The 18,536-nt window shown below is 34.6% G+C and overlaps 1 protein-coding gene across 1 annotated transcript; it reads right to left on the reverse strand.

Annotated features, from left to right (window-relative positions):
- Positions 1–659: 659 nt before the first annotated feature.
- Positions 660–10,315, reverse strand: LOC119640169. The gene is made up of 9 exons (XM_038038024.1): positions 10,142–10,315; positions 9,979–10,086; positions 9,729–9,903; positions 7,788–8,275; positions 3,832–4,018; positions 3,460–3,743; positions 3,179–3,295; positions 2,931–3,102; positions 660–1,348 (listed from the first exon to the last, which is right to left on the reverse strand). The coding sequence occupies exons 1-9, from the start codon at positions 10,145–10,147 to the stop codon at positions 660–662; spliced, it is 2,226 nt and encodes a 741-aa protein (XP_037893952.1). The 5' UTR covers positions 10,148–10,315.
- Between the last annotated feature and the right edge of the window lie 8,221 nt (positions 10,316–18,536).

Consider the following 18,536-nt stretch of genomic DNA (forward strand, 5'->3'; position numbering starts at 1 on the left):
GATATTTTACACCAGATCCTATGTTGGTACTCTAGAATCGACATTATGTTATTTGAAATTATTAATTAAGGAACTAGTCATAGGTAAAAAAAAATTCAAAAAAATATTATTATTATTATTAATTTAGCCAGAGAATAATTTCCAAGACTAAGGCACTATCATCTAAGGCTTTCGGCTTCATTAAAAACTCTCCGCACTTGAGATTTGAACCCACCACCACTAAGTTGCTAGTCGAGACTCTTGTCTACTCGGCCACTCAGTCGGAAAAAAAAATAAGGAAAGCAAAGAAGAAGGAACAAGTAAGGAACAAGTGTTTTCATTTTTAGTTAAATTTAACAAATCCACAGTGCGTCCTGTACCAGGATAATATGTAATGAAACAATGTATACATTCCAGCAGTCATTTTATTGTTCAAACGCAAAAATGAATAAGATGGAACATTTCAGGCAGTTGTTCTTCAAGTGTTTAGTCAAGTCTGTGAACTTATTTATGCAATCAATATATGCTATAGCATTCAAGACTTTGCTAAATGCGTTGCCGAAAAACGATTGTGTGAGGGGTTGAAATGTTCCATCTTGTAGATGAAATAGAAAAAAAAAAAAAAAAAAACCGAATTTAATATTTTTGTGTAAAAATATCTTGGTAATTAAAAAAGAAAATTAACTGTGTGGATTATAATGTCCGGACGATCTTTTGAAATGGTTGATTTTCATTTTCATTTCATATTTTCTTATTTTTTCTTGGTGCTCCAATTGCAGTTTGGCCTTTTCCATCCTTTCTTCTTTAGCTAACTCCAAACTTTTCAGTTCGAATTGATTTTCAAGTTCCCTTTGTTTTAATTGCAATTCGGCTCCCTCCTTTTCTTGTTGCCATTCGAATTTCTTTTGTTCCAATTGCAACTTTTGATGCTCAACTTCCAATTTCTTTCTCTCGAAAGCCAAACAAGAAAAGCAAGTATTTGTACCGATTCCATGACTCGACAGCTTCGGCGGTTGTATATCTTGTGTGGAAACTAATAACTCCTCTGGGTAAACTGGAAACGACTGCGAACGCTCAACAAATCCTAATGTTGAGTTTGAACCAAAATGAGAACATCCGACACGTTCGTTTTCCAATTTTTCTATATCCATATCATCAGTCTTTTCAGGAGTTTCAATGAATGTTGCCTCCGAGACGCATTGTTGCAGTCCGCTCTCTCTAACGGAAACGTCAAAGCCATCATTAACCCAAAAGTTAACACTGCTAAACTTTTGTTCGTTTGCACTATTCGTGATTGATTGCTCTCCTCCGTCGGAAGCAAAGATTTTATCCAAAATACCATAGTGAGGACATATTTCATTTAAACGCGCTGCGAAGAAAGAAGAAATACGCTAAATATGGAAAGAAACAATTAAGAATGTTATAGTCGGCCAAGGTCGACATTAGATACTCTACACCAGTTCGTCTAGTCTACTTATTCATTCGTCTTGGTAATAAATAATACACCAAAAGTTACGCATTAGTTCCATGCAAAAGGCATACCCCTTTCATGGAAGCCCGCACATTGCAGGATTCCGAAGGCATGACGTGGCGTTATCCAAATTCAACAAACTTAACTTATTTTCTAAAAATTTTATTATTTTCCAGTTTTCGTCATCAACAACTAAAAACTGAACATAGCCCTATCTGGGCCAGGTACACCACTTTTAATATTATTGCTAAGTTGCTAATATGGACCAATATTTACCATGAAATACTTAAAATTATATCTTTCCACCATTCAAAAATGCAGTTTTCATAGCAATGCTTATGTAAGAAGGGTTTCAAAAAATTGCCCCAGTCGAGCCAAAATATTTTCAAAATTGTAAGCTTTTCCACATATACCGACTTTTCAAGATAAGGCGTTATATGGGATCGAAAAAGTGGATCGATCCGAACAATTAAGAAAGTTTGTCCTTTGGTCGAAGCACGTCAGTACACCAAATTTCATCAGAATATGTTCAAAATGGCGAATTATTGAATATGAACCCTCATGGACAGACTTCGGACGAACAGACAAGCTTAGGTCGATGCAGTCTTTTTTTATTTCATTTATGAATACAGTGGTGCAAGGTACAAATCTAGACGCACACCAGCTCAAAATACAAAATGAAATTTTATTTGCAATAAATGGTTTTTATTGTGTCTACACTCCGCAATGCATAACGTCTTGGCCTAGTAAGGATCAACACCCATGTTGCTCTATTCCCTACAAAATTTCCGCATTTTCTATACCGAAATACTATTTTGGTCGAGAAATAAGAGTAACGAAATAATTTCTTCCAACTGCCCGGTTGATGTGGAATGATCATAAAAATGACTGTATCCTTAGGGTCAGTATTCCACAGGATCCCTCTTTGAGGCAAAAAGTATAGGAATTTTGTCAAAACATCATCGAATTGAAACCGAAAAATTCATAGGCGCACGCACACATAGACTGAAATTGGTTGAAAATCTCGGATAAAGGAATAGTTACCAGTATTAATTCTGAATCAATTGTAGAGTTGAGAATTGATAACGAGTCAAAAACACAAATTTGCAAATTTGGAAAATAAAATAATAAATTGTGACTCACTTAAAAACGATTCGAATTCTCAATAGTAACCTAATTTGTTATATAAAAGAAATGGAATTCGAGACTAACAGCCCCGTTTACCAATTGAGGTAGGAAATAAAGTATAAATAAGGAAGATGAAATAAAGAGGAGCAAATTCTAACCCAGAACTCATATGCGTTTCACTCGCAAGCTTTTAGATAGGGGCGGCTCTAGCCGAATTAATTTTGGCAGAACATAGAGGAATGAAGACTTGGCGCCTTGAAGCCGAGCTGTTTGGGCGGAATTTTTATAAAATAAAGATCTCTATAGGAGAGGAGATACTTTACATGGATTCTTTTTAAGATATTGCTTTTACCTGCAATAACTTGCTGATCTTGATTGATATTCGATTCTCTTGACCATATTTTGGCTTTTAGGTAATCCATGTGGAGATTCTTCAATTTGCGTTTCATAGATATCCAACTGGCATCCTTTAATTGGCGACAACTTGCAGAGATTTTTTTATAAAACGCTGGTCTTGTTGGCTTCTTCGCACACAAAAAAGGAAAAAAAAAGACGCGTCACAAGGGAAGCAATAATTTCCATTTTTAAAAAGAAACCCACTTCAAATGTGCCTGGGTTATTTTGTACCTCTTCCAGAATCAATTTTAATAGAAATTCAGAAGCTGGTTCGGTCCATTCAAACTCATGTTTACGCTTCGACTTTGATTTTCCTAAAAGCTAAATTCATTTATTTTATTACAATAATTTTTACTTATTTAAATCAGATAAGTTTTTAATTTATTTTATGCTTCCCGTAAAGCGTCTTTAATTAAAAATGCAATTGAATTTCATTTTTTCTGCTAATAAACGAAAAGTTCAATGTTCAAAGTTTTATTATTTACCGTTCCTGCGGTATGCAAATTCGGCATGGAAGAGGAATGCGAGCTATTCGGTACTGCCTCAAGACGAGATACCTTTTCGATAAACTCCGATGAAGTCAAGGAGGTTTGCGTTGATTCCGCGCCAACATGTGTGTAACCGCCACCATTTCTGACATCCCACTCTCCGAAACCCTTAAATTCACCTTCACTCGATTTATTATTCAAATTGTTGTTGTCCCTCTTGAGATGAACACCGAAAATTTTATGCAAAATATCATAATAAGGACAAATTTTATTTAAAAAGTCTGTAAAATAGATGTTAAAATATCTTTTTAATTATGTACGAATGTTTGTTGGACTTTAAACAACAAGAGGCCGCGAAACTAATCTTACCTGTGTCGCCTTTATTGTCTGCAAAATGCAAGAGCTTTCGAGCCCTCATGTAATGTATCTTCAGATGTCTCAATTTATTTTTCATGGAAATCCAACTTGTCTTACGTAAATGATAGCTCTTTGTGGATATCTTACTATAAAATCTTTGTGCTGTTGGTTTCTGCTTGTGAATAGTCATTGCTTGAATAGTTAGAAAGTTTTACCGAAAAAAAAAAATTCAGAAAAAAACTTGCCTCAAACGCATTTGGATTTTTTCTCAATTCGTAACAAGTTAATTGCAGCAAGTGCTCGGTAGCTGACTCTGTCCAACGAGCTGGCGGAATAACTCGTTTCTTTTTCACTTTAATTTTCTTTGCTTTCTAATTTAATTAATTCAATTTTTTTTTGTATATTTTTAAGATCATCATAATGAATGTTCTTATTTATTTTGATTCTGTCCGTCTGTCACTCTGATAGTCCAATTGCTAATTGCTCATTGCTTATTTTGCAGCAATTAAAAGGCTTACATCGTGTTGAACACGTGTTTTCGTCAATTCCCCACAGAAGGAATATTATATAGACATCCTGCATGAAGGGATTTTACGGAAATTGCAAATCCCTTTACCTATCACTATGGAGATTTCATTCAAAGAATAGTTTGATGCCGGAACATATCGGAACAAATGTGGAAAATTGTCCACATCCATTGTTCACATTTACTTGGTCATAAATATTCAATAATTAATTTTTGATAGCAATGCTGTATGGACAGATTCTGGGCGTAATAAGTTTCTAATAAACTATTACATATATACAAAAAAGAATTTCACAACATCCACCCAAAAGAGGTTAATAATATGGATTTCTTGCTTTTAGGAAAAACGAACAAATAATTACCTCGTTCACCTCCGGCCTCTGCATTATCTGACTCAGGATGAAATTTTTTTTTTATGCGAAGGTTAAGAAAAATTTAATGCGAGCAGCAGTCGGTAAATTTAGAAGGGTGTGTGAACGTCATGGTCGCGTTTGAGGAAAGGATTTCAAACTGCTAACGGTGCATTCCAATTATTTTTAAAATTTTGTGAATATTTTCACTACTAATCCATTAATTTTTAAGCAACTTGTTACCGAAATTGTCTATTTTTCAAATGTTTTAATGCGGAAAATAATTCATTATAATTTTCTACAAAATCTGCATAAAATTTCTTTACTGCATTATATTTCAGGTATTTCGTCATTCCTTAAATGTCAATTTTCCGAAAACTTTATTTCAAAAATTTTCAAATATTTAATGGTTTGATATAATATTCTCGTCCCATCTCTATATTTAATCGATATCAGAAAAATCACACCATTGCAACATACCAGTGGGTTCTTGGAAAATCTACTTAAATTAATTTCTTTTGTCGAGTTATTGTGAGAATAAAAATAATAATTAAGAATAATTAACGTCTTAAGCTTTTTGAACGATTTCGATTATTTCGGCTTTGAGGCTAAGCAATCTGGCTAAGTACACCTTACAATTTGGTGCCGCAATTGAGCATCCTAATAGCACGCCCAGTGTCATGCGTTTTTGATGAACTTTTATGATCTTTAGCCATTTATCGGAGAGCTTATGGTTGCTACATCAATAGAAACTTGCCCGTTTGGAGGCGAAATAGGCATCCCAGACCGCACATCTTCATTGAACCGCTTTCCTACTAAAGATGACTATGCTAATTAGAAGGAAACAGCTGTAGAGGATATAGCAGCTACGATAAACTTACCCAGCTTAAGGTGAAACTTATTTCTTAGATTGCTTATGCTGGGAACGGATGGACATATGCGAATTTTCATCGTTTCTATGGCTAAGGTTTTTTAACCAAAGTCCTTGCAAATTCTTTCCTAACTGGTTCGTAGCTTAATCTATTTTCATTGCAAGCCGCTGTAATCAAATCCCTTGCTTTACCTACAGTCAACGCAGTTAAAACTCAGAAAAACGCAGCGCCGTGAGTAACATCCATCTCTTTAAGTTGTGTTTTATGAAGCAATCAATTTCAACGGAAAAAATTTATTTGTACACCTATTAGTGTATTGATTGCATAGTTAAAACCCCTATGCTACGGAAAGTGTGATCCTTAAGGGCTCGACAATCACAATTCGTCAAACATGAAAAGTTGATAACAACGGCCATAGTTTACCGCTTTCTAATATTGCAATACTTTCGAAACCTATTTAAAGACTTCTTGTAGTCACATGACTCAATTTAAATAGTAACTTGAGACATCTATTGCTTTTCTTCTCTCTTTTTGTTGAGTTAGCACTACATACGCCGACGTATTGTATATATTTATTTTTACCGGAACCCGTCAATTTGACGGGTAACTTTGGTGAAGATAGAAAGCTGAAAGCAAAGCCATTTCCCGATCAATGAGTAATATGTGGTTAAACACATACATGTACACAATGTAGGAAAACCAATTTCGAAAAAAACAATTTCGAAAAACATCGACAGTTATTTGAAGTTTTCGTTTATCCCGTGTATATATTTTCAAAAAACTGCCAAGTGTTTCTAAATGACTGCCAAGACTGCACGTCCGGTCCACATTTAACGATAAAATTTTATTTCCATTTTATTTTCAAAATATTCTAAGATATTTTTGAAGATCTGTCATCCCCACGTTCACTAGAATCGGCTTCAACAATAGTAGTTGTGGCCGGCTTACTAACACAGTCCAGTCTTCATTCTAGGTATATATATGGATAAATTTATATAAAATACCACATCTAGAATAGCAAGGTGGGTTTGTCGTAGAAAAGAAGACTTCATACATACGTTTACTACATTAAATCACTACAAAGTGATATGTAACATCTGAAGATATTTAATTCGTTACGCAGAACTTTTAGCTTGCAATCATAAACCCGTCAAATTAAGGTGTGCGGTATGTCGCGATAAATAAGATGTGTGGAATAAAGCGCAATTAAAAATATTCCAATTTTCAAAATGTACTTCTCTCCTATTGTATCGACAGCTAAACTGTTCCACCAATTTTTAAGTGACTAATAGCGATGCAGGGCGTAACTATCTTAAACTGAATAAACTAAAATACGAGACGTGCTTAAAGAAGAAGGTGACTTTTCAAATTTTGTAGGCTATGTAGATTTGATTTTCGAATTCCTTTTTCATTCTGTTGGTGCACATGTAGGATATTCTGCATTTTTAGCTTGTGCTTAACAGGCTTAAATGTTAGATATGTTTTCCTGCGCTTGGAGATTTCTTGGTATCGAAAAAAATGGACCAACGAATCTGTATTAAATTTTGCCTGATAAATAAAATTAACTAACTCACTTAAAATGTTAAATGACGATGGCAGCCGAATGCGCTGGCTCACACAGCATTGATTCGTAATCTTTTGACCAGGAACAACACCATGCTCACCGGACTTAGCCCGCTGCCAATTTCCCCTGTTCTCAAAACTGACGGAATTTTGCCACGATTAAAGTGATATAGACCGCATCACTGGACGAGCTCAAGGGCTTACCAAAACGCTCATGTTAGAGGTTCTTCGGCGGTTGGGAAAAACCCGCTTGCAGAAGTGTATTACGTCTAATCCAATACTTTGAAGGTGGCAAAATAAACACTAACGAATAAATATCTTTCGAGAAAAATAAAAAGTTACCTGTTTTTCGAACACACCTGACACGGTATAATTAGTGACGCTATTCTAATAATAAACGGATCGTAAGATAACTATTGCCCAGATCAAAAAATAAATAAATAAATGCTTAGGCTTGGATTGATATTTCTATTCCATTGAAATGAAATTGAAAATGAGAATGAATTGAAAAAAACAAAAATATTCAATATTTTTTTCTTATACCCTTTTTAATGAATTAATAATTAAAAAATGCAATAAATAAAAATTCGAATTTTGATACTTTATTTCTATTTCATATTTCTTTAATCTTTCTTCCTGTGCCAATTGCAGTTTGACCTTTTCTGTCTCTAATCGCTCCTCTTTTTCTAATTCCAGTTTTCTCAGTTCAAATTGTTGTTTGAGTTGTTTTTCTTTTAATTCCAATTCAGCTTCTTCCCTTTCCAATTGCCATTCGAATTTTTTTTCCTCGAAATCTAGTTTCTTTTGTTCGATTTCTAGTTTGCTTTCTTCAATATTCGCCCAAAATTTCCAACGACATGAACAAACTTTTCTATCGTTTACTGTTGTCTGTGTATCTGCAATTTCCGTATTTGCCTCTGGAGCAACAAAACTGGACGCCATTAATGGATCATCATCTTGGATTAGACTTTCATCGAGATTGCTTTGCGACTCTTCAGTGTTCGAATGATCGCTGACTTTAAAATCATTGTAGCAGGCATTGTCATTTGTTTCTGTATCTTCAGAAAAATCAAATGTATCTTCTAGATAGGCACCAAAAATTTCATCCAAAATATCGTAATGAGGACAGATTTTGTGTAAATATTCTGTGAGGCATAAATATATATCATTATCACTATTATTAATTTAGCCCAGGGAAATAAATTCGAAGACTAATGTAATAATATCTAAGGCTATCGAACGAACCATTGAGTTGTTAGTTCAGATCGTGTTTTTACTCGGCGACTCAGGCGGATAAAACATGAATAAAGTACATATTTCTATATAAAAATATTTACAAAATTAAATTAATTGCCCCCATTTTGTGCTTTATTTTATTTGATGAAGATGTCTTACAATGAAACATTTTCAAAAGACAAGATCTCAAGTTGTTCGAAATATGTTACGTAACTATTTTAAACTATTAGGTTTTTTGGACAGTAATTTCTTTCTGCGCCTAACAATGGATTTAATTGGATTTATTCATAACCAAGTATCATTATATATTTTAACAGCCAATCCAACAAGGTGTGTTTTTGAAAGGATTTGTTCGGTTAATTCTACGGAATAGCATTATCCGACAGCAATATCCGAGATATTTGTGTCTTTTACTATCGATAAAATAAATGTAGTATTTAAATAAGGGAAAAATCATTGAATGTGTATGAAGAAGATGCATTGATAGAAGACCAGTGCCACAACTGATTTGCAAAGGAAGGTCTAGAAGATAATATCTTTTTCTTCTTCTTCTCTTATTCAGCAAATTAACAACCGAAAATTCGGAATGTGTAAATTAAAACTAAGAAAATGAAATGCCTTTCCGAATAACCCAATACGATCAATAATCATAACGGGTAAAGAAAGCTTATTAGCTGACCCAAAAGCGGTCCTATGGACATTACGAACAAAGAAGGCAAAAAGAGGCTAAAAAAAAAAAAATTTGAAGATAAATAAAAAGCGCTGGTTTAATAGAAGAGCAGGAGTCTTAAAAATTGGTAAGTTATAGCATCCAAACATCCACAGACGATTGAAAGTGATACTTTTTTGTGTCAAATCCCAAAAATTGATCCAATAATAAAAGTTTTTGAACTCAAAAGCATATTTGAGCTAAGATCAGCTGTATTCTACTTGCTATATACCCGACTTGCATTAAACCGATTATTGGCTCCTTTGGCAGTATGATGTAAAAGGTTCAGCTTACTATGAATTTCACGCATCTACTGAAACTATCAGCAGCGAATTGTCTCAACTGCAATCTTTCTAATTAGACAGGGAATTGAGGGCGAAAATGAAAAATTATTAAGTAAATGGTGTCAAAAGCATTTACTTTCTTACTCCTGTTTGTCCTTTACACCTCTCGCTATTAAACAAAGATCTCTTAAATCAGGCTTGGCTTTCGGGTAATGTAAATTGCACAATTTCCAAGCTATTTTCAAGCGTGACTTTCTCTTTCTCCAGAAAGAACATTTACATCATTGCTTGGATATGAACAATGAAATCAATGGAAATTGATTCAAACACTAAGCACGAATGTCTATGAAGCACGTTTCGTTTTCTTACCTTTGATCACTTCCTCATCATTCGACAACTTATTAGTTTCTTGCTTCCATTTCCTGGCGTTCATATACAAAACTTTGCAATTCCGAATTTTGTTTTTCATAGAACTCCAATTTGTCATCTGCAATGATTTCGAATTCGCCGAAATTTTCTTATAAAACTTTTGAGCGGTGGGTTTCTGCATAAACAACATTTAAGGTAACTAACTTAGCGCAATGGTTTTAAAAGAGCACCAGAACGAGGAAAAACTTACTTCAAAACCCGCTGAATTTCTTTTAATTTCGTCCAAGGTTAACGTAAGCAATTGTTTTGTGACATTTTCACCCCAACGAAAAATCGGGTTCAAGCGTTTACGCCTCATCTTCAAAAGTTTCAAATAAAATTAATTTTCTTCGCAAATTTGAACCACTACTTACATACATTAATTTGCTCTTAATTTACTGCAACAGCGAACACCTTTAGCGAATTCTTCTTTTATTATGAAATATCTTTATAAAAAGAACGCGAAGAATACACGAAACATCTGTTCTATGGATAAAAATGTTCTTGCAGATAAAGATAATGCTTTCATAGATAATATAATGAATAGATATTGAATGTTGTTTGAGTAAACTCTTTGCATAATTTAGCTGATTTACAAGCTCGTAAATATACAAGTTTTCATGAATACTAAGTTACAAAAGATGAGTGACGACAAAACCATTCGTCGTAGGTTATCGATAATTCCAACGTTTTTTCCAAATATTTCTATTATGTCTGCAATCCTTTAACAATCGTTCGCACAAACACTTCAAGCATGAAACATTTTCTATAAGTAATAATTCGTAATATAAATGTAGCTGTAAAAATAAGTGAGACGCACAAAAGTGCGCATATTAGATGGCTCCTCAAACATATGCCGCGTACATATATTAATCGCTAAAAAAAAACAATTCGAAACTACTCGGGGGGAAAAATCTGCAAATTCCCAAATTCGTTCTTTCAGCACCTGACTTAAGCTTCTTATACGCATAACCGAAGAATGAGTGGTATGTTCCCTTTGTCAAAGGGTTTGCAATGCCTAGTAGGAAGTTTTCACAGATCCCAAAAACACCAAGCGAATATATCCTCGATCAACTGTGTAGTTTCTGCGGTAAACATTCACCCGTTCACAAAATAAAGATGTCGCCTAAAAATTTGCAAAAGAATTTAACAATGATCCAAACCGCTCAAAGGACACGCCTACATGGCTCACAGGCCTGTGCAACGAAGACACATACATAACATAAATTTTTGCTTTTATTCGGAAATTAAAAAACATCAGTTGCGCTCATCCATTGTTATAGGCTACGAAAATTTGTTTTTTTTCCTTTCTTTTAAGCCTTTCTTTTTGGAACAACGGTGATGCGATTTTTTTGTTTTCTTTTTAAATAACAAGCGTAACGATTGCTTGGCATATCGTCGCTTGAGATTAAAAGCTCCCCAGTAGAAGGTAGCAAACCGTAATCGCTGTAAAATTTTGCTTACGGTTACATGGTGCATGTGCCTTTGTAGTACTTTGGAGCGGTTTTTTTTAACGGAGAGGAACGTTTTACAGTTTCTTTTTCTTCAACCCAACGGCACTTATAAGCCCGAGAAAATTGTTTTCAATTAAACGTTTCTCTTTTTCATTGGCTACAGTGATTAGAATTCACAGAAATCGTATGCTCGTCCCCACTCTACTCCATAGACTGCATGCTTAAGCTATTTCAACTTTATGCGGTTGCATGCACGCCTGTATTTATTAATGTATTTTCAGGGCCGAAGATTTGTTAGTGAAAAAAAAATTCGATTGGACGATTTTTGTAATATCATCACCCTCCATGTTATGGGTTGTTAACAAAAAGTCGTTACATGGCAAATAAAATTTTCCATTTTTCATATTTGCCAACAAAAATTGTTAAAAAAAAAAATAAATAAACCGCTAGAACACTCTTAGACCACTTTTTGAACCATCTTTCATATAAAAGTACTTACAAAAAATAATACTTCCTTATGTTTTCATAGTGCAGCAAGGCCTTAGCAGTTTATTATCCCAATTGGGTTCATAGTACTGAATTAACTTATAAATTTGTGAGGCTAGATTGAACCACATGGGGCTGGATATATTCTAGGGTCCGTTATATGATGAGACAAGTTTGTATAAGATAGCAAAAATATGTGAAGAATCGTGAGTGATGCAATAAAAAGTTTACCTCCACCAAATATAACCTCGTCGATTCATACCGCAACCAACCAATTTGGTATTCGTAGGTTTAATGCTCACTGCGGTAGAGCGCACTTGGTCGCAGATATGATTAAGACGTAGCAAGCACACATTCACACACTTCTCTCTCACCATTGCCATGTCACCGTTTTATGGGACATCGCTTGAGTGAGACATCTTTTAAAGAAAAAATATATAATCAAAAAAAGGCTTTGCTTGAAGCTTTTGTGTAAACTAGGAGAAGATTTGTGTTGGGCGTCAAGGCAACATTTTCTTAAATAATTCTGCATTTTTGTAAAATTCAATAGCTAAATCACGTACTAGAGCTATAAAATAAACTTTAATTGTATCCTTCGCTCAATTTTCATCGAGCACTCATAACGCGAACGTTGTCCTACGTTACATTAATGTACCGGTCAAATTAAAGTTTTTTTCCACATTACTTACCATTCCACAAATTTTGATATAGGAAATAAGGAAATTATAGAAATGCTTGGATGGCGGCTCTGATCTTATCTAAAAGGAAAAAAAAATACCCTATAAGCAATATTTATTTCTTCTCTCGGTAGAGAGTAAAGAGTGATAGGTTAATAGAATGCATTTCTATAGTCCACTTAAATTTTGAAGTTTCATTTTCATTTCATATTTCTTCATTCTTTCTTCATGCTCCATCTGCAATTTCATTTTCGCGTTTTCCATTCTTTCGCTTTTAGCCAATTCAAATTTTCTCAATTCGAACTGATGCTCGAGTTCTTTCTGCTTTAACATCAGTTCAGTCCCTTCTTTCTCCAATTGCCAATTGAATTTCTTTTGTTCCAATTGCAATTTCTCATGCTCAACTTCTATTTTCCTTTTCTCGATTATCATTTGTGAAGCGGATTTTTTACCGACAGATTGTCTCGATGCCGTGTGCTTGCTTGGCGTGGATGAGGGATAAGAGAAACTTGTATCTAAAAACAATTTAGGTGACACCGGACGAGCCTGAACTTGTTGTTGTTGTGGATTCTCGGGTTCTGATTGCGAAATGTTCGGTAGTGAAGGTGCTTTATTGATTTTTGGATCTGAATCATCTTCATTTAATCGATTCGCGTTATTAAAAATATCCGACCCATCATTACTCGATAGTTCAGTCTTTTTAAATTCATCTTCGCTTGTATTGTTATTCAATGGGACACAGAACTTGTATGCGTTTATTTCGTCCTCTAAGCTCGGACCAAAAATTTTATCCAAAATGTCGTAGTAAGGACAAATTTCATTTAAATAGTCTGTGAAAAAAACAGATTTTTAATTAAGGGAATTGGTCGGTCGAACCTAATAGATTAACATCGAATTTAAGAGATTTATGGTTCAGAGGTTTACCAATACATGTGTAAATACGAGTTGACAATCTGATAAATTGAATAGTGTTTGAGAAATATGTGTCTGAAAGGTGGTACGTGACGTTGTTTGATCTACTTTAGCAAATGTCTATGGCGAAAGGTGTCGGCATCAAGTCTACGAATGATTTATAATTCTTGCCTATTACAGCCTCCTCGTTCCCTTTAGCCAACATGGCAGCGCCAATTTCCTTTCTCCATAATCGCGCTTTTATGTAAGATATTTGAAAACTTTCCATCTTACGTTTTAGGGCAGTCCAATGTACGGTTTTCAGCTGAGGACAAACTGCCGAGATATTTTTATAAAACTTCTGTTCCGTTGGTCTCTGCGTATGAAAAGTTCTATAGCGGACACTATTGTTGTACTAGTTTATAAAACAACTTACCTCAAAGGTACCTGGATGTTTTTCAATCTCTTCCGTAATTAAATTTAGAAAATGATCCGTAACCGATTCTGTCCATTGAAACGACAACTTTTTCTTTATTATAGGGCCTCCTAAAGACTAATTGAAAATTTTATTATATTATCATTTATATTTATATTTATACTACACTTAAGGGAGTAAACCCTGAATCTAATACGTTTTTCTCCCTCCCTCTTGTCTTTCTCAATTGAAACCTTTTAAAGTAGTGCCGCTTCTAATCCTTATTGTCAAGTACAGAGTTATCAAAAAAGTTTTTATTAATTACCATTGTCGACATATGCAAATTCGGTACGGAAGCCGAGAAAGAGAGGCTTGGCTTTGGATCATCTTCTCGCAATGTTTCACTTGTGAGTTGCATTTCTTCCTTTGAAAGCATGAAATCAGGGACATTGCTTGTACCGCCACCATCGTTTCTCATTTCCGACTCTGGTTCAGGCGTGGATCTATAAGCTTTGAAAGCTCCCTCATCTAAAATTTCGTTTGTGATTGGGTTTATATAAAAAACCAGGTCGTCCGCCTTCAATTTAACACTGGCAGTTTTATTCAAAATTTCATAACAAGGAAAAACTTTGTCGGACGAGTCTACAATAATAAATGTTAAGGAAAATAGATTTCGCTTCACCTATGAAAACTCTCTCACCTGTGACAGTTTCATTTCTTGGCTTTCGTGCACTCATTTGATGGATCTTATAACATCGTGATCTATTCTTCTGGCAGCAACAAGATGGCTTGTGCGGGTGCGCATACTTCGAAGAGAGTTTGTCACAACACTGTTGCGCTATGTATTTCTGCTTAAGAAATTTAGGTAACGGTACAAATTGGAGTTTAAATGTAATAAAAATACCTACCTGCACATCGAATGATGATGGATGTTTTTTAATTTCGTCCGCAATTAATTGTAACAGCTGCTCGGTAGCTGCGTCTGCCCATCGAACGGGTTGGAGTACTCGCTTACATTTCACCTTAGGCTTCTCCGTGTTCTAGCCAATTGAATGAGTGAACAAAGTGTCGTAGTCATTAACCACATTCCTCACAATTCTTTTGCAAAAACTCTACAACGCAATATACTTTTCTGTCGAACCTGTTCGATATTCTTCGTCAAATCTATCTAACTGCAGAATAGCGAATTTCTGACGAGAAGTTTTTCAAAATGGCTTTTGCGAGGACACATTAAATGAATTAAATTGTGAGGTATGTGCACTTTTCTAGAAACGTGCGGTCGGACATTTTCAATACCAAGAATCAATAACGAAGCTAAACGGAAGAATTCAATCGCTCAACTTAGGTTAGGTCATATCGCTTCGTTGAACCATTTACTTGTATGCCCCAATTTAACAAAAAAAAAAAAAAAAAAATTTGCAGTTTAAGCGGAAGTCGGCAAAAGCACCAGTTGCTTACTCACTAAAATAATTACCTTCTGCTCCATGATTTCGCCAAGAAGATTAGGAAAAAATTGCTTAAACGGATCGGCTGATTTATAAGTCCTCAAGTTTGGGAGCCCTCTTAAATAACATGACCGTAAGGTTAACGTATGAATATGAAATATTTATCGGTGCATTACATAGCTTTTAATCGAATGAGTTAATTTTCATAAAACTTGAATTCTTTGCAATATTCATCCATTAATTTCAATAAATTTTAAAGGAGAAGCCCAAATTTTGTTAATTATTTACAAAAATTAATGAGAAAAGGAAAATGATTATAAATTTTCTGAAAATTTTTTCAGAATCTTTTCAATAGATTCTGACATTTTAGATATTCATTTCTTTAGGTAAAATTCAATTTACAGTGTAGGGCATAAGTACAAGTACACTTCTGAATTTTCCAATGTTCTTAATAAAATATCATCAACATTTCTTTTGAGTCAGAGTTTAGTTAATGAAAAAAGTGAAAGTTATTGAAGAAAATGGAATTATGGACAAACAATAATAAAGGCAAATATTCGCATAATATGCGAGATCCCATTACGAAATTCCCTGTATTAAGGATGACTTAATTATAAATAACAAGCTCGTTCAACATGCTGATAACCTTGCTATATGTATGAACACAAAGTTAACATAGGGTAATCGAGACAATAGTGCTACTGCCAACACCAACATTAAGCTACGCAGTCTTTGAGTAACCCCTAGCAGCACACTACTGGATATAACATATCTCTTGACCAAGACTTGCCTAGCTGCGATTCGGAAATTGAAAGTCGCTGTCAACAATGCGGTGCGATACGTATGAGAATTAAAAAGACGGCGTCGCGTTTCAGAATGCATTCTTCGATTGCTTGGGGCTCCAGCACAGAGCGCTGATATTACTGCATAAAATTATTTGCACAAGGCGCGCTCGATACCTACGAGGAAAACTGTGATTCGCACCCAGCACTAGAGGTAAGAAGATTATGCAAATGAGGCACTATAGCCTATTGGCTGATTTAATCTCGTGTTTGACAGTGTATTTAACGTTAATTTTTTTCTCTTTGTTAACCTGACTTATGTGAAGGGTCTTTTATATTCACACTTTGAATTTTTTTGCTGATGGTACTGTTGATGTATTGTAGTACTATAGCACGACACTTCAAGTAAATCCCTATTTTTTCTATTTATCCGCCTGAGTGACCGAGTTGACAAAGAATCTCGACTAACAACTCAATGGTCGTGGTTAAAATCACAAAAGCGGTAAAGTTTTCAATAAAAATGCTAGTTTTAGAATACTAGCGCTTCAAAAGTTTAGTCTTAAAGTTCTGTTCTCTGGTTAAATAATAATAATAATAATAATAATAACAGCTTTTCATATACTGGAATTTGTTCATTAAGCTTTCCATATTCTTAAAGGGGTAAAGCACTGTAAATTTTTCAAAAAATTATTTTTTTTTGACGCTTAATAGAGGTTTCTAGAATACTTGGAAAAAAATCCACTAACCGAAAAACAATTTTTTTATGAAAACTCCGAATTATCTTCCAAGCACTCCGGCTAGAATGCTTGCGTCACATGAATTGCAGCTAAAAAACTGCAGCTTAATACCTTATCTTTTGGCATTACAAGGTAACCTTGAACTGGACATGAGACTAAGAGCCATTCCGAAGCTTTCACTACTTCTGCCAAGAAATTAAAAGTTTGGGAGTTGGTTAGGGATTCGTCTATATAATTATATATTTTCTGATCTTTTTCTTTACTATTTCGCAACATATAAAGTGAAAAATGTGCGTTTCTCTCTTTGACAGATGCAGCAAGGGAAGCGTTTTCAAAAAGGCAAGACGAAGGAAACGAAAAGGAATGTATGAACTTAAAGGGCAGTTTTATGCTTTTCGGATCACAAGCCGATCCAAGAAAATTTTCAAAAATTTCGTATAATAGAAAAACATGTCTGTCGCGTCTTGTACATGTTTAAATGCGAAATTGTCTCGACACACAATTCATCAAAATGGAGGGCAGCAAAACTCAAACAATTTTAATTTTTATACCCACCCCTAAAGGATGGGGAAATTATGTTTCAAAAAGATGGTTCGGAGGCGCCATAAAGTATATACATTCTTTATCAGCGTGAAAGTCTAAGTTGATTTGGCCATGTCTGTCCACATGTGTGGTGTGTATTGTTGACACTCTCTTAATCGCAAAAGTGAAAATATCGACTTAAAATTTGTAGAAACATTGGCAACCTTTGCGCGCAGGTTGGTATTGAAAATGGGCCAAATTGAAGAGAACACAAGCCCACAGTAAAGTGTAAACTGAAGACAACTCCATTTTTCTAAACAAAAATTCATGGGTTTTTACTCATTGCTCACAGTTTATAAAAGGTAGAATTACAATATGAGAAACTCTGCTATTTATACGCAAGAATCGGCCATGCCCACACAAATTAACATGTGATTAAATTTTATTTTTTCTGGACACTTGTCATAAGGCAAACATGACGGAATGTTTAAAACTGTTTTTCACATTCCTCAGATGAAAATATGGGTACCACATAAACGGATTTGGAGAGTAGGATTCAAGAAGCGACATGTGCCGATTCTAAGTTAATTGTGATAGACGTCACGACTTGGTGGATAAATGATTTCTTAAAAATACCTGCGCTATAGGTATCATATGAAAGGGGTTGAAGAGTAAAACGCGATAAACTGTTTGTCTTGAGGTGTTTAGAAAAACCCGAATCTTAAGTGGACCAAGCATTTATGTAGTGGGTATGTGAGATTCGGCCTCCGTCGAATATAACTTTGTTACTTATTTTCATTCAAATTTTTTGCAGTATTTTTCAAACTACATTGCCTACAGAAAAACGTAAAATTTTTGCAATAGCTTAACTCTTTATTAATAAAACAGTGCCTTTTTTTGGTCGGAAATTGGCCTTTTCCACTCAAACACACATCGTTTACACGCGAGAGTGAACATTGCTAAAAACCCTACGTATTTATGTAAAGTAGGGTATGGCTATGATGTTGTCACTGCTTATTAGTTTTCCAAAATAATTTTTTTTTTTCTAGTATTTCAAGGTGCGCTCAATAACGTCCTCAAATATGACTATGCTACGACCTTTTCTTGCGACTTGAATGAAAATAACTTCTCCGACAGATGGCTTCCAAACGTGAAGTTGCTTGGCATTGTTACTACTACTACTACTACCACAACTAGTTTCCCAATTATTTATCTAATCACTAAAGCGTAATTTAAAATTGTTTCACAATTTTTTTCCTCTGAGAATATTGCTTTCTCTTTTCACTGGGGATCCCGTTAATATCGCTTTTAAACAGCCTTCTTTACAGCGTGGAAACATTGGATTGTCATTACTGTATTA

This window comes from Glossina fuscipes, unplaced genomic scaffold (genome assembly GCF_014805625.2).
Source record: "Glossina fuscipes isolate IAEA_lab_2018 unplaced genomic scaffold, Yale_Gfus_2 115, whole genome shotgun sequence".
In the NCBI taxonomy this organism is placed as follows: Eukaryota; Metazoa; Arthropoda; class Insecta; order Diptera; family Glossinidae; genus Glossina; species Glossina fuscipes.